Source organism: Chanos chanos, chromosome 16 (assembly GCF_902362185.1).
Source record: "Chanos chanos chromosome 16, fChaCha1.1, whole genome shotgun sequence".
NCBI lineage: Eukaryota > Metazoa > Chordata > Actinopteri > Gonorynchiformes > Chanidae > Chanos > Chanos chanos.
The window spans coordinates 15,628,106-15,644,113 of NC_044510.1; the positions used below are offsets into that span (position 1 = coordinate 15,628,106).

The 16,008-nt window shown below is 45.4% G+C and overlaps 2 protein-coding genes and 1 non-coding gene across 3 annotated transcripts in view; all 3 read right to left on the reverse strand.

The window, feature by feature from the left end:
• Positions 1–262: 262 nt before the first annotated feature.
• On the reverse strand, positions 263–334 carry trnac-gca (transfer RNA cysteine (anticodon GCA)). Its single transcript has one exon. It is a non-coding gene; the product is annotated as a tRNA-Cys (tRNA).
• A 3,673-nt stretch (positions 335–4,007) lies between these two features.
• arl5c (ADP-ribosylation factor-like 5C) lies at positions 4,008–7,479 on the reverse strand. The gene is made up of 6 exons (XM_030793753.1): positions 7,149–7,479; positions 6,431–6,491; positions 6,079–6,226; positions 5,781–5,864; positions 4,970–5,121; positions 4,008–4,603 (listed from the first exon to the last, which is right to left on the reverse strand). Exons 1-6 carry the CDS (start codon positions 7,192–7,194, stop codon positions 4,555–4,557), a joined length of 540 nt encoding a protein of 179 aa, XP_030649613.1. The 5' UTR covers positions 7,195–7,479; the 3' UTR covers positions 4,008–4,554.
• Positions 7,480–15,288: 7,809 nt separating this feature from the next.
• The window catches only part of cacnb1 (calcium channel, voltage-dependent, beta 1 subunit), a 33,474-nt gene continuing 32,754 nt past the window's right edge, over positions 15,289–16,008 (reverse strand). Inside the window, exon 14 of the mRNA XM_030793748.1 lies at positions 15,289–15,762. Coding sequence (XP_030649608.1) covers positions 15,289–15,762 — 474 coding nt within the window. The remainder of the gene's footprint in view (positions 15,763–16,008) is intronic.

Sequence of the window (16,008 nt, forward strand, 5' to 3'; positions counted from 1 at the left end):
GTACCTCTGCGTAAGCAGAGGACATCAGTTGAGTAGGCGGTCGTTCAATATGGTCGAGTTCGCATTTGCGTTTACACTGCTATAAGAATGTGGTCATATGCGGTCCAAAACACCTCCGAATGTGATTTGAGTGATGCAACCACATTGTGCATTGGATGTGTTTACACCTGCACTTTTGAGCTGTCCACTTGTGATGGGATTGCCAACATCGGATATTAATGCAAGGAGTAAACATTAGGCTCCAGAATACACACATAAACTGAGGGGGCACCCGGATTTGAACCGAGGACCTCTTGATCTGCAGTCAAATGCTCTACCACTGAGCTATACCCCCACATGCACAATCTAAGGATGTCACATCATTATGCATCACATACGCTGACTCAGCCTATTTCAAATATCGGACCAGCTTACACCAGTCAGAGCGTGTGTGTGTGTGTGTTTGTGAGAGAGAGAGACAGAGAGCAAAAGAAAGAGAGAGAGAGAGAGAAAGAGATAGAGAGAGAGAGAGCTGTGACAATGCTGAAATAACAAAGGTTAAACTGAAAGGGAAACTATAGTGCAACAGTGTAATAGTGTAACAGTGTAACAGTGTAATAGTGTAACAGTGTAACACTGTAATAGTGTAACAGCGTAACAGTGTAACAGTGTAATAGTGTAACAGTGTAATAGTGTAACAGTGTAACAGTGTAATAGTGTAACAGTGTAACAGTGTAATAGTGTAACAGTGTAACAGTGTAATAGTGTAATATTGTAACAGTGTGAACCACTACTCTGCCTCTCTTCTCCCTCCAGTACTTCATTAATGCCAACTTTAGACATCCTGTCTTTAAACCTCCATGTCAATCTGTGAGCATAGCGTTCTTAGTAATGTACAGATCCTCAAGTCCTAACACTCACTCACACTGAAGCACACATAACTAAAGAGAGAACTAAAAACTGTTAAGTCATCATCAGCTTCCAAATCACATGAAGGTAAACGTCAGCAAGTAGTGGCGACAGGGCCGTAAGCTGTTGACCATTTTCTACATTCCAGCTTCTGTAATCAGGCACTGCACTGATGGTTAACATAAACCCAGGCCCTAAGCTCTAGATTTAAGACAGCGGTGTTGAAACAATAGTGTATGATGTCAGAGGTCACAGGACAAAAATAGCATCTACTTTTTTTTTTTTTTTCCATGAAGAACACAATATTGATCATGTTTCGATCAAATCTTGCTATGTTCATCTTTTGAAACACACATGGGGTGGACCAATGAGCAGAAGGACCAAACAGTGTTATCAGTGTTTAGTACGCGATAATTAAGAGCCTTTAGCTTCAGAGCGACCTGAGTCATTTGAGGCATGCGGTTACCCAGGTTCTCACCGCTACGTCATTGGGCAAAACAGACCGTTCCTCAAGACAGAGCTGAAAAATCGACCGCAGCCCCCGTACCCCAGGATGCTCCACGAAATCTCAGTGGTATTTAGGTCAGGTGATCAGACAGAGGCCAAACAGGGCGTTAGACATCATGAAAGTTTCTCAGTACGTACAAGTATACCTAGGAAAATGGGAACATTCTAAGGTCCCCCCCCCCCCCCCCCTCCCAAATCACCTAAAATGAGATTGATTCAAAGCAGTTATCTCGCCCAGTGACGCCCGCATGATGGCTAACCATATCACACCACTCCAGATCCATCTCTCTGTATGACGTCAAGAATGTGTCCAGACACGGGGGAGAGGACTCATCAGATAATCTTGCTTATTTTATGTATCGGCTTTAACTACAGTCAGTTTTGAGGCAGCTGTCCCAACATAGCCGACATGTCAGTTTTGTGAGGCTCCACCAAACAGCTAATTTTCGGTGAGACTAATTCCCACAGTGTCTAGATATGTGAGAGTTTCAACACGCGACCGCAGTTCCTCTTTATTGTGGTTTAACCTTCTCTGTCATACGCCAACGAAATTTTTAGGGCGCGTTTCCTTGCTACGTTAAACGACACACCTGAAATCCTGACACCAAATATTTTCAGATTTTATGGATCACCTTTCTTCGTTTAAAAAGTTCTTCATTAAACCGTCGAATATCTGAGCTTTCTAGAGACGTATTCACATGACTACTGACTTCAGACCACTGTGCGGTTTGTCTCTTTTGATTAACGTTTAGTTTCTTGGAAAGGCGACGTTTATGGTGTTTCCTTTTTTCTGTTCACATCTCGTACGGCTTAAAGGTACTAACAGTGCTGAGACGCAGCGGAAGAAATCACTCTAAACGCTATAGCCTACAGCATGCCCTCTGTGCGTGGTATGGAAACTGTTTCAGTCTTACATATAAATCTAAATGTAAAAGATAAGCCTTTTAGAATAACGGAGACGGAGGCAACAGATAGTCCTCCTAACCTAACCAAATCCCAACCCTGGTCTAAAACCTATTCACACTATAAAAGACAAAAACAGATGTCAGAACCTACCACGGTTTAGGACAAGGATTTCTTCCAAGTCATGATGTGAGCTTACGAATCAGGTCTCGCAAGATAAGAAACCAACAAGACCTCCCTGAGGTAAACCTCACTGCGCTCAAGTAGGCCTATTCATTTGTGGCGATGCAAGATATGATACATTGACAAATTCTGAAAGAAGCCAAAACGTCAGCAATGCTTGTCTTAAACGTAACATATTCTTCAAGAGCTGTCCAACCCTGTGGCTGGATTTTACATAAATTACATAAAAGTTTAATTCTACTTTCCCTATTTTTTACAAGACATACGAAGACATTCCTCAGTTTTGATGCTCTGGACCATTGGGCAGCGGCCAGCGATTACAGATATAGCTCCGTTCATTAGCACTTGAAAGCGAAGATACGTGACAGGCTGACTTCTAACGTGTACATATGCAAAGTGGGGTCTCATGACCGGTTAGGTGAGAATTAGCTGCAAATTGCTTGATGGTCTGATTTCCTCTCCTCTCCCCTACAGGAGTTTTCTCGACCAGTTAGTGGAGAGCCTGACCGACGTCTAGAAATGTCCCAGTCGCTGGCTTATAACGCGGCCCCCACAGTGTAGATGTCTTAACTGGATCTGAGGCGGATTTAAGTATTCGTACTGGTTTATGTGGCGATCAAGAACATGATCAAAATTTTGAAAGTGCTGATTTTGGTAGCTTGACCAAATAGCTTTTAGGATAGGGCAAAACAAACCGCTGTGCTGTAATATGTCTAACCATAAAACAGGGTGTTGATGCTCCCACACAAACCCACCCTATCTGTAGTGTTCATACAAGCACGAAGCGCCTTAACCTGAAGATGGAAGTTTACTCAGAAAAGTTCGCATTCTGCCCTGGGCAAGGATTGTTCTTGGGCCGCATTATAGTCAGTGGTCTCCTTGCATGGGCTTTGAACATCGCTGAAAAAGCTATATGTAAATTCTAAACGTCTTCTTAATGGTCATCTTTGCACGTGTGCCAAGGCGCGAAATACTAACTGCCCTCTGCACAATCCCGCAGTGGTACACCTTTGTTCATACCTTGTTTTACTGACTATGTGCCCTCTTCTTTCATCACAATCGAATTTACCGTTAGACAGAACACACAGAAACCTTTTCTCCATGATATCCAATTATGACGTTCGCCGTATTTGGCGCGTTTTCCTACCTTTCTGGAAAAATAAACTCCCTCGCCGCCTAACTACATAAAGCACGACTCACTTAGATTAAATAACCGTGAAATTACAGCCCCTCCCTCTTGAGGAAAACTTTTCATTTTTCTAACGATAAGTTCATGGCACAGAGACTCGGTGAGACACGGCTGCCGTGGAAGAGAGACCCGAGCACAGACGCTTCATCCGAGAACGACAAAGCGGATAAACTACTCAAACACCGATTTCAGTTTACAGACAACATGATCTATTTGTACAAAGACATTTTTTTTTGCACAAAATTAAATATATTTTCACAAGAAACAAAACACATAAACCAGCATGGTTTACAAATCGAAAGAAAAAACAAAACCCCCAAAAAACACCCCCCCCCCCCCCCCCCAAAAAAAAACCCCTGTACATCTCTGTTTTATTCCTGCACGGGTTGGTCAAACGATAGTCCATCAAATGTAAATCATCCAATCAAATACTTCAGGTAATGCTTGGTCAGGAGTTTAAAAGAGCAGCAATCCAAACAGTGGTAATGGCCTAGCCCTTCCCATTCAAAGGGCAGCAGTCCATAGGCAGCATCCTGACCCGCCAGTCTGGGTAGAACATTCCAGTACGCCATTAGTCAAATGGCAACGCCAAATCAGTGTAAAACCGGATCCGACCGGTTAGTTCTGTAAACAATGTGGACCTCTAGAACGGTGTCACACAAACACACGAACACACACACACTCTCTCTCTCTCTAACACGCATACACACAAACACACGTGGGTAAGTGTGGCTGAGGCATATTCCTTCAGGCTGATGCGGGTGTCAGGGGGCTCTGAGCCACCTCATGCCCAGGTAGAGGCACTCGGACCTGGGGTAAGAGGGGAGGCAGTCCTGGCTCTCTGGCTCTCTGGCCACGGAGGTCGGAAGAGTTGAGCTGTCGGATCAGTTGGCCAAAACACGAGAACGCATCCAGTCCAGACTAGCAGGGAGACTAGAGAAAGAACCCAAAAAAGAGAGTGATGGTTAAAAATACAGCTTTTACTCCTGTCAACTCCCAACAGACTCAGTGTGTATAATTCTGTATCATATTCTTGTGAGAAGTGATCTCGTACTTCATTTCCCAAACATACACTCACAAAATACAACAAGCTAAAGAAATGTATGAACAAACCAACGGATGAATGAAATCAAAATGAATCCGTGTTCAAAACGACACACGACTGTGCTGTTTTCTGGGGCTCTTGGATGGGTTTGTGAAGGTGAGAAGGTGTGTGTTTTGGGAGCTGGTTCTCGTTGTGGTACAGTGTTTGGCGTTATATAACAGGAGAAGAGAGACACAGAGTAAAGGCAGACATACCCTTCGCCCGTGAGAGCGCAGCAGGCCTGGACGTGCCAGGAGTGCGCGGTGATGGAATCGAGCGTGAGGCACTGAGAGATCTCCGCCGGGGACATGCTGTTCTTCATGTCCTGTTTGTTGGCCAACACCAGCACAGACGCATTCTGCAGGTCCTGTGTGTGTGTGTGTGGGAACAGTGAAGGAGGGTCGCGGGAGAGACAGAGAGAACAGTCAGAATTAGGACCCGGGTGGCTGGCGTCTGAAGCGTGATGTTCAGGTGTGGTGATGTTCAGGTTCAGGTTCAGGTGCAGTGAGGAGAATAAGAGTGGCTCAGTGTGTGGTGATGTTCAGGTTCAGGTGCAGTGAGGAGAATAAGAGTGGCTCAGTGTGTGGTGATGTTCAGGTTCAGGTGCAGTGAGGAGAATAAGAGTGACTCAGTGTGTGGTGATGTTCAGGTTCAGGTGCAGTGAGGAGAATAAGAGTGGCTCAGTGTGTGGTGATGTTCAGGTTCAGGTGCAGTGAGGAGAATAAGAGTGACTCAGTGTGTGGTGATGTTCAGGTTCAGGTGCAGTGAGGAGAATAAGAGTGGCTCAGTGTGTGGTGATGTTCAGGTTCAGGTGCAGTGAGGAGAATAAGAGTGACTCAGTGTGTGGTGATGTTCAGGTTCAGGTGCAGTGAGGAGAATAAGAGTGGCTCAGTGTGTGGTGATGTTCAGGTTCAGGTGCAGTGAGGAGAATAAGAGTGACTCAGTGTGTGGTGATGTTCAGGTTCAGGTGCAGTGAGGAGAGTGACTCAGTGAGGTGGGTGCTGACGTGTGCGGGTGTGGACTAACCTCGTGGGCAAGCATACGATGGAGCTCCTCTTTAGTGAGAGTTAACCGCTCTCTGTCTGTGCTGTCCACCACCAAAATAACAATCTACAACACAGAGAGAGAGAGAGAGGGCGGTTACACACACACACACACAGAGGAACTGCCTTAGATAACTCACACTGGGTCATAAGGGCAGTTAAATACAACCAGATTAATGACTAACTAAGACAAAAAAAAAAGTCACTTCAGCAGAAGGCATTTAGACAGACAGATAGGCACACACACACACACTCACACACATACACACTCACACACACACCTCTGTGTTGCAATAGTACGAGTTCCAGCTTGCTCTGATGGCGTCCTGGCCGCCGATGTCCCAGACCAGGAAACGGGTTTTCCTCACCGAAATCTCCTCCACGTTACTGCCTATTGTTGGACTGGTGTGTACTGCCTCTTTTGTCAGACTACACACACACACACACACAGAAGGGGAGAGAGAGATTTGTTACGACTTTTCTCAGCTAAATGTGCATATGTATTCAACATCTGTGTTTTTCTTCGTTAAATTACAACTTGCATGTGGACAGGAGTTAAAAAGAGTCTTCTTTAATATCAGAGTTTCTGAGTGTATGTGTGTTTTCTAGGGTGCCATCGGGCTGGACACTCACAATTGGTAAAGGATGGTTGTCTTCCCGGCATTATCCAACCCTACGATGATCACTTTGTGTTCTGAAAAGAGAAACGTCATCAAAAAATCACACTCACACACTCTTCACAGTATTTATTGCTTCACGAAGCAAGGTCCGCTCACATCGAACAGGTACGGGGGGGGGGGTGTAATTAGTGTCACCATGGCAACACAATACGTCCATAGAAAGCGTATGCCTCAGTGAACTCTTCGGCTTCAAAATAGCGATAAAAGACAGGGGCCAACGTCAAAGGGACGTGGAAAATGCCGGACCCCGCGCAGAGACAGCCGGCAAAACAAAAATAAGCACTTTGAACTGATGAGACCTCGCGAGGCCCGATCCCTGTGTGTTTATTTGTCGTTGTATTTCGCAATAGCCGACAGTGAAGAACAGAACAAGCCAAACTTGTCATATCTGGGAAAACACGCACTCACACAAGGGAGACTATCTACTAACGTACTGATGGGCCAACAAACCGCTGTTAACATCAAGTATTTCACATCTATGCATCTTCGCTCAGTGCGTTAGTTTAATCGTTATCGTTCAGAATGCCGGGTACTATTTACAATTACAATGAGCAATTAAATAAATTAGAAATCTCATGGTGAACTAGCTTTAAGTCAGCTCTCAAAACAAAGGTGGCCAAAGGAAAATGCTTAGTTTGCTGAGACGATAAAGCTCTAGGCAGCATCCTTACCTCTGTCTCCGAACACAGTCATCAGTTTGGCGAACAGTAATCCCATGTTTAAAGCGAAAATATGGCAGGAGTTCACAACGAGAGAGCCGCTTTGCCCGGTATACGGGATTTGTTGCTGTGGTTATCAGCGAGTTTATATAAACGGTACAAGGTTGCCCTAAACTCACGAGAGCCTGTTGCCTCTTCCCAAAAACCGATGTAGTTGACCGGCCTCTGATACTTCCGGCTATCTATATGAACGGACGAGTGTTATACCGTATTCGCCGAAACTAGTGCAGACGTTCGATATCCGTCTTTGTTAAACTGAGCACCCTCATATGCAGTAACCTGCCCACCCGCTGTCAACGACCGACTAATTACCTTCAGAGATTCTCGCAGTTTTTGCCTGTAAAGCGAAAGGGGTGGAGCGCCAGCACCCAACACCAACGGACGTAGGCGTGGTGGAACACGTTTGATCCAAAATGACGTAACGGAATGACGTTTGGAAGAAAACTGTGCCCTGAAAACCAGCCAAATTGATTGGCTCTCTGTACACCATGACGAACGATATTATTTAAATATCTTCGAAAAAATATGCCATATTTGGAGGGGGGGTTGGTGCGTTTAATGTATGAGGCTGATCCCTTCATCATGATTTCGTTTTCACTTCTCTACGGGGAATTCCGCCCACTCTCTGGAATTCCTCTGAGTTTCCCGGGACATAGCTCAGCAAAACATAAATCGCAGCAGTCCAGGGACTTTCAGGTGTAGCTTTCTTAGTTCCTACAAAACACCTGATCACTTCTGGCACGGGAAAACTTCCTGAATTGGATTTCAGTGAACAACAGTAAAAGGTCTTTTTGCTGTACCATAAAACAACATTGATCAAATATATCACACATCAGAGAGAGGGCAGAGTTAAGATGCATTGTAACAGACTCGCTGTGGAAACAGTCGTCAGAGCGCGACGTTCAGTAAGCAACACATAAGATACGTAGAAGTGAGATATGATCAAATGAAGGTATTGTTGTGGTCGCGGTGCTTCACTTAATTCGTTTCCTGTTTACACATGATGTGTGATCTCAGGTGCAGGCGCGAAGGTGCACGCTCATGCACACGCGCCCACAGACCAGCGGACGCATGTAGAGAGACACACAAATAGAAGTATCTACATGAATACCTAAACAAATCTGAATTTCTAAAAGTTGCCGCGGAAGGGTGTTTTGAGTTCAGCACTCCAGTATACAGAGCTGAATAAGCTTAACTGTAACCAGGTTTGTTAAAAAAACCCTCTTTAACACATGGAGTATTTTCTCCACATATATCTCACGGCTTTTGATGGAATTACCTCAAGGTAAAACTGGAACACGTTTAATATTAGTTTGGCGACCACACAGAGGAACTGACGTACAAGAATGTTAGCTTTAGGTTTGACACATTTCTTTTTTAAATTCAAGAAATGACTGAAAAGATATATATTTTTAATTCTCTTTGTACGATCACCGGTCAAAGACAGCTTCTCTCTGACTCTGTGTTTTGTATTGTTGTATGGATGCAGGAAACAGAGTTAGATTTTCCTGAGAATGTTTTCACCCTTCTGAAGCAGTCTGTCTGTCACATTCTTTAAAGTCTTGAGACTCTTCGATTTATGAGTCATGAACTCAGCACCCAGTGGCTGACTGTTGGTTTCAGTCGGTGGCTTTGTTTGGTAATGCGTTTCCTTAACCCTCTGCAAAAACAACACTTATCAGAAGGCTTCTTGCATTTACATACCACAGGAAGGTTATAATATGCTCTTTGTCCTCTTTCTCTTTCTTTGTCTCTCTCTTGCTCTCTCTCTCTCTCTCTCTCTCTCACACCATTTTATTACATTTCTGAACATTTCTATTTCCAATCATCTGATAGTACAGTTCTTTTTTTTCTGACTGTAGTTTACTGGAAGAGGTGTTTGTTCTACTGGGACTGTATTTGTTTAAAAAAACAGTGTTGAGTTTGACGGTGTTCAGGTCATTTCTCTGGGTTAAGACACCTCATTCTGTAACCCTCATGGCTTTTCTCTCTGGCCAAGCGAAACATGCCTCTCTGAAGTTGCGTGGTCTGTCGAGTGGGGACACTGGCGTGTTTTCTGCTGGGATGTTTAAATCTTTGGTTGACGCACAGATGAACACCCTGTCTGTTTACACATGGTTCAAGTCAGGTCATCGCTGCAAGTCGGGCCCACTTGGCCACCTTGTTTATCGTTTACTCCTTATCTTGTTTATCCTTGACCCCTCATCTTGTTTATCCTTTACCCCTCATCTTGTTTATGTTACTCCTGTTCTCACACTCTGCTCACTTTAGACTCGTATATTTATTTACTTATTTTTATTTCTAATGGTGGTTTACTGGGTGCTTCCCTCTTTATTTTATTGTTGCTGTGACCTGAAAAAAACTCATTTCATTCGCTTTCATGTACAACATGTTCTGGAATGACAATAAAAAAACATCTTTAATTATTTAATTATCCTTATCCTTATAATGATCCTTAATAAAAAATAAAAAAACATCTTTAATCATTTAATTAGCCTTATCTTTATAATGATCCTTAACCTTATACTTAAACTTATCCTTATCCTTAAGTGCAGTCAGCCGCTGCAGTCCCTCTCCTCAGCCGCTGACAAACCCCCCCCCCCCCACCCCATCCCACCCCCGCATCGACTTCTTTAAGAAGACGTGACTTTAAATCGTCTTGGAGTGTGTGTTTATATGTGTGTGTGTGAAAGCACAACACAAAAGCAGATGGTGGAGTTTTTAGTGAAACGATAAAGTAAATGATATTGAACAAATCTCTTTATATGAGGTTGATTTGTGGAAACTTGCCCGTGGGGTAGTGACGCTGGCAGTGGAAAGAGCGGTTTGGTCTTCGTGAGCTGGTGACGGGGAATGAAAGAGTGCGTTTGTGTGGTCTTATCTTTCAGTATCAGCACTGACTGATAAACTCTTCCTCTTCCTTTATACCTGGAGATCTGAGTCAACACGTGGTGTTTTCCTCATGTCAGAAACGACACAGGTCATGTTTACTGAACAAACGAGACTTTTCAGTTTTTCTCTCCGATGAGTTTCTCCGTCCTGACCAGACGCTGACACCGCACTTCTTCTCAGTGGGTTTGGCCACTGCTGTGAGAGATGACAACAGTGGACAGGGCGCAGTGCTGTCTGTGACAATCTAAAGGACAATTCACTCATTAGACTTCAGCGTCTTTACACACCTACTGCGTGTGTTAACTGCTCTGTCTGGTGTGCTAACTGCTCTGTCTGTTGTCTGTCAGTGAGTCCCCCCGCCTACCAACACACCAACACGCTCCCTCACAAACCACAACCAGCACAACCAATTAAACCCTCAGCATTCACTGTGCAACCAAGAGAAACGTCCCGAAACACGAGGCTAATGAGAGAATTCACTAACTCCTCAGGACACATACTGTGCGTGTCCCTGCCGACATTCCACTGAATCCCATTTACACTGTATCAGTCTCTAGTGAACTGTGTGGGACCTGACTCTTAAAAAGAAGACAAAACAGAAATCAAACAAGATGAAAAACCAGATAAAAAGAATTAGTTCACCACGGTGTACGACCTGCTCATGCCTGCGTGGAGTGTTGCAGGTGAAAAGCATGCCCCAGCAGACATAGATATTGTTCTGAACTATTCATGTTCCTTTGATGGTGTTACACTCCCATCTGACTGTCTGCTTAAGGAACTGCCCGTCTGCCTGGTCTGGGTCAAGTGTGTGGGCCATTTCAGGACAGTATGTGCAGACTTGTTCAGGCACAAAAACAAGCCCAGCTGTCTTAAAATTCCTCCTGACTGCATTTTTGACACGGATAGAGGGTTCTCTACTCCTGTAACCTCTCTCTGCTGACGGTAGGAGAGACAGAGAGAGAGAACAGAGCGTAACACAGACATAAACAGACTGTCGAAGATAAGCGGTCTTCAAGTTTCACTTCTGTATGGAAACTACATAGCTGTCAGTTTTTGCAGTGCCCTGAACATGATCTTTTGTGGCTGATGTTGGTGGATTTGCACAGAGAACAGGCGTTAAAAATAAGAAACTGCTATGAAAAACAACAGTTGTTATGTTTTTAAAAATGAGTTTCTGGTCAGTCTGAGATTTACTGAACTGGCTATGATCAAACCGGACAAGAAGACTTGGATGTGTTTTTGTATGAGTAGACGAGGAGAGGAAGCAAACAGGAAGTCGTGACGCATGGCAGTGTAATTCAGGAACCATCAGAGTAGAGTGTCGACTCTTACCTCAAGAATGTTCCACTGCGTCACCATGCAGTGGACCCAGGTCCGGGTGTCTAATGCTCCCTCGTGAGGGTGGACAGACTGGGGTTTTTAGCACAGTGAGACTTAAAGGACCAGGCCAAAGAGTGGGTTTGGGTCAGGCCTTGGCAGTGGCTCTGGCTGCTCTCTGTCCAGCAGGTTTTTGTTCAGCTCCAGTATTCATCACACTAATCCACTGTTAACAGAGCTCTGACTCCTAACAACCCAGATGAGCGTCCTTCTGCTTCCCTGGGACAGGGCTTTAGAGACCCTGCTCTCAGGAATTTAAGGACAGACCAGTGAGTGATGTGGAGTGACTCTGGGCTGGGAGACCAGTGAGTGATGTGGAGTGACTCTGGGCTGGGAGACCTGTGAGTGATGTGGAGTGACTCTGGGCTGGGAGACCAGTGAGTGATGTGGAGTGACTCTGGGCTGGGAGACCTGTGAGTGATGTGGAGTGACTCTGGGCTGGGAGACCTGTGAGTGATGTGGAGTGACTCTGGGCTGGGAGACCTGTGAGTGATGTGGAGTGACTCTGGGCTGGGAGACCAGTGAGTGATGTGGAGTGACTCTGGGCTGGGAGACCAGTGAGTGATGTGGAGTGACTCTGGGCTGGGAGACCTGTGAGTGATGTGGAGTGACTCTGGGCTGGGAGACCTGTGAGTGATGTGGAGTGACTCTGGGCTGGGAGACCAGTGAGTGATGTGGAGTGACTCTGGGCTGGGAGACCAGTGAGTGATGTGGAGTGACTCTGGGCTGGGAGACCTGTGAGTGATGTGGAGTGACTCTGGGCTGGGAGACCTGTGAGTGATGTGGAGTGACTCTGGGCGGGGAGACCAGTGGGTGATGTGGAGTGACTCTGGGCGGGGAGACCAGTGGGTGATGTGTAGTGACCCTGGGCTGGCAGACCTGTGAGTGATGTGGAGTGACTGGATTGTTCGCTGTCCCAGTAAGCAGCTGTGTGACAGTGTGAGTGGATCCAGTTGAGTGATTGTGTATCAGGCAAAGTCTCACAGTCCACAGTGGAAGTGTCAGATGGACTGAATTACCCCCAATTATCCTCCATCCCCTCCCTGGTTCTAACTCCTTTTTTCTTACATCACTCACACCTCCCCGTCTCTCTCCCTCTCTCTGGTCTCCTCCTCTTCTCTCACTTGTTTCTCTCTCCTTTTCTTTTCTCTCACATTGCACTGCCACTTTGTTACCATCTCTCAGGCTTTGTATCACTCTGTATTCTATCCATCCATCCATCCTCTGCTCCACTGAGATGATCTGTTTCTTTCTCTAACTCTTTCATGGGAGGGAAAGAGAGGAAAAGCTTAGTGCTGGATTGGTACGTGTGTACGTGTGAATACATATGTGTGTGTGTGTTTTGCATTTAGCAATCGACAGATTATAGACACTGTAGACAGACAACATTGCCAATGTGGCAGAACAGTTAATTTGGATTTAAATTTTTAATTAAAATACGAATTTATCCACAGATTAAAAATAAAAGGCAGATAAAAGCAAAACAGAACTACTATCAGGCACAACTGAATACATGTATTTTTTTTCTGTCATTTAAACAATTGCGATAACGCAACAATAAACATAATTTATTAAGCTATTTACTTGTATATTTCCTGTGTTTAACTGAGTTATATTTAGTTGTTTTTTTTTTCTTTTTTTTCTAACTGAGCATAGGAGTGGACTGGTGAAGCCCACTATAAACACATTCTCTGACTCTTCATTTACATATCAGAGTAAATGCATCCCCTCCCCCTTTTACAACCAAACAACCTCCTAATCACCCCTACCCCCACACCATTCACACACACACACACACACGCACACACACATACACATGGACACGCACACACACACACACACACACACGGACACACACACACACACACACACACGCACACACACACACACGCGCACACACACACACACGGACACGCACACACACACTCACACACAAACACACAGACACTCACACACACACACGGACACACACACACACACACATGGACACGCACACGCACACACACACACACACACAGACTATCCTGACTTCATAAAAATGGGCACAGAGGAAACAACACAAAGGCAGAAGCAGGAATACAAGTCTTTTTTTTGTTTTGGCAGTTTGGAGCTCAACAGGTGGTGTGTGAATGAGTGGGTGAGAGTGAACCATTGTGTGTGTATGTGTGTGTGCGTGTGTGTCTCTCCTGACGTCAGTCTTTCACATGTTCTTTCTAAAAATCCTAATCTGCAGTCATGCACGTAGCACCACACTAGTGAGCGAGAAAAAGAGGACAAATATTGTCATATGGCATCTAGCATTGACAGAACAGAAGAGCAGGAACACAAATGCACACACACACACACACACACTCTCTCTCTCTCTCACACAGACACACACACAAATAAGCATAAACTGGCAGAAAGATATGACGACTGAGTTTGAAACACAAAACTGTAATTCAAGTCTTTTAGGACACTGTCATGTGGCTCCACAGCACCCCCTGGTGGTGACTGACTTCTCCTAAGGCTTTGTGTAGTTGCGCCTCACACACACACACACACATATGTGTTTTTATGTACAGTGACATGAACTTTAGAATGCTAAAACCTCAGTCGGAGCTAAATCTCTCCCCAGCTGCCGCGTCAAACACCCTTGACAACGGCCTTTGTGGCACGGTTAAGACAACCCACCATTACAGCGATGGGCGTGGCTTAATGAAAAAATATTACGGCACTTGTGATTGGCTGGGCTGAATGACTGGTATCTTGTTAAGGCAGGGGGGGGGGGCTATGGTAAATTAGCTGTAGTGTTGCATTGGCGGTACTGTGCTAAGAGCAGAAGGGGACAGAAACGCTCTGCTCAGAACAGGTGCACATTCAGAAACAAGTGAGCGTCAAAGCTAGCCTCGTTAGCATTCCACGCCGCTTCCTGAAGACTTGGGACCAAACACTAGACTTTGACAGTGGACAATCAGAGCACTATACAATTTACAAAAAGGATTTTGAAGTTATGTTTACAACTGACAATCTCTTTGTGACTGTTAGCTGTGATTGTTGTTTGTTTTAATTCAGTCTGTAATCAGAGAAAACTGTGAGCCTGAATCAGCTCAGCTGATTTTGCTTTTATTAGTGTCATAAGCAAACCGAGAGTCTGCCCTCTGCTGGTGGGAGGGCCACACAGCAACAGAAGAGCTCAGAGACTCCAATAAGGCCAAAGAGAGCAGTGACCCTGGTAAACACCCACAGAGATAGAATACAATCTGTACAGGCAATTTCCATACAAAGATACTTCGAGAGATGATATTAAAAAATTTGGTAAAGTTGGAAACGCGTTCTCCAGATGTAGATTATTAATGACGGAGAGAACCTGGTGCTCTGAGAGACAGACAGACCCCGTATCAACACACACACACACACACACGCACACACACACATACACACAGCGGATATACCTCACACTTCACAGGAACACTAACTACCCTCATGGTGTTAAGAGTTCATGCAGAACGGTAAAAAATAATAATAACAATAATAATAATAGTAATAAATTAAAAATGGAAACTAGAGGAAGATGTGGAGTGAAGCTAAAGGTCTGTGGTGAGCGTGATTGGGAGAGAGCCAGACTAGAGCAGTGAGATAAGGGAACCATCCTGTGTCAGCTATACAGCACACTCGTCTTATATCAAACATGACTATCACCGGTTTCTCTGAGCACTTAAGAAAAAAAAAAAAATAAACAAACATGAGCTTTTGACTGACAACACCTCCTCTCTCCTCTCCTCTCCTCCTCTCTCCTCTCCTCTCCTCTTCTCCTCTCCAGTGTGGGAAAGGTGTGAATGCTCTAGCGGATGTACACGTCTCTGCTCCATTCTTCCTGGTTTTGGTTCCGGCCCAGGGCGGACCCTCCCACCTCCGTCTCCTGACAATAACGCTCCCTCAGCTTGCTCCGCCCACGCTGATGATGACTGGAGGGAGGCGGGGCCATGTTCAGGTTCTCCTGGTCAGGCTCTGCCCCCTCGTCTTCCCACGATGCCTGGCGAGGCGCGTGGTGGGCGGGATTTAAACGGGAACGGCACGGATCTGGCTCCTCGTACGGGTCGGTCTCCATGTCATCGGTGTAGGCGGAGTCACGGCTGCCTTGCGTCTCCGAATCAAACGTGTCCTGGCGGGACAGGCCCCGCCCCCCGGCATGCAGCTGGCTGCGTGAGGAGCGCAGCGGCTGTTTGCTAGCCATGTCGCTATGGTAGTCATGGAGACTGCCACGCTCGGCAACAGGCACCTCCCTTTTCTGGTCTCCATGCACCAGGAATGGCCCCTGTAGCAGGCCACGCCCCAGAAAGCACACAGCAGCCAATCAGCATGCAGAGACACAAAAAAATCAGAGCAAGCAGCAGGTTAGTAACAGAGTTATGGTTACAGCTCAAATTCAGCCAAATGCAACATAAACCAGGCTAACGCTTAATGTACTACAAATCCCATCATGCACCAATGCAGTAAATCTGAAACACTGCATATTGTCCTAGAGAGAATATTCCTATCACAGAACTGCTGAGTCAGTCTG

Excerpts from the sequence above, each read along its gene's own strand:
- arl5c (XM_030793753.1), bottom strand. The coding sequence starts at position 7,194 with ATGGGATTACTGTTCGCCAAACTGATGACTGTGTTCGGAGACAGAG. Across the intron at positions 6,227-6,430 it reads ACAACCATCCTTTACCAATT|TCTGACAAAAGAGGCAGTAC; the intron begins GTGAGTGTCCAG and ends GTGTGTGTGTAG. Across the intron at positions 5,122-5,780 it reads ATCGTATGCTTGCCCACGAG|GACCTGCAGAATGCGTCTGT; the intron begins GTTAGTCCACAC and ends ACACACACACAG.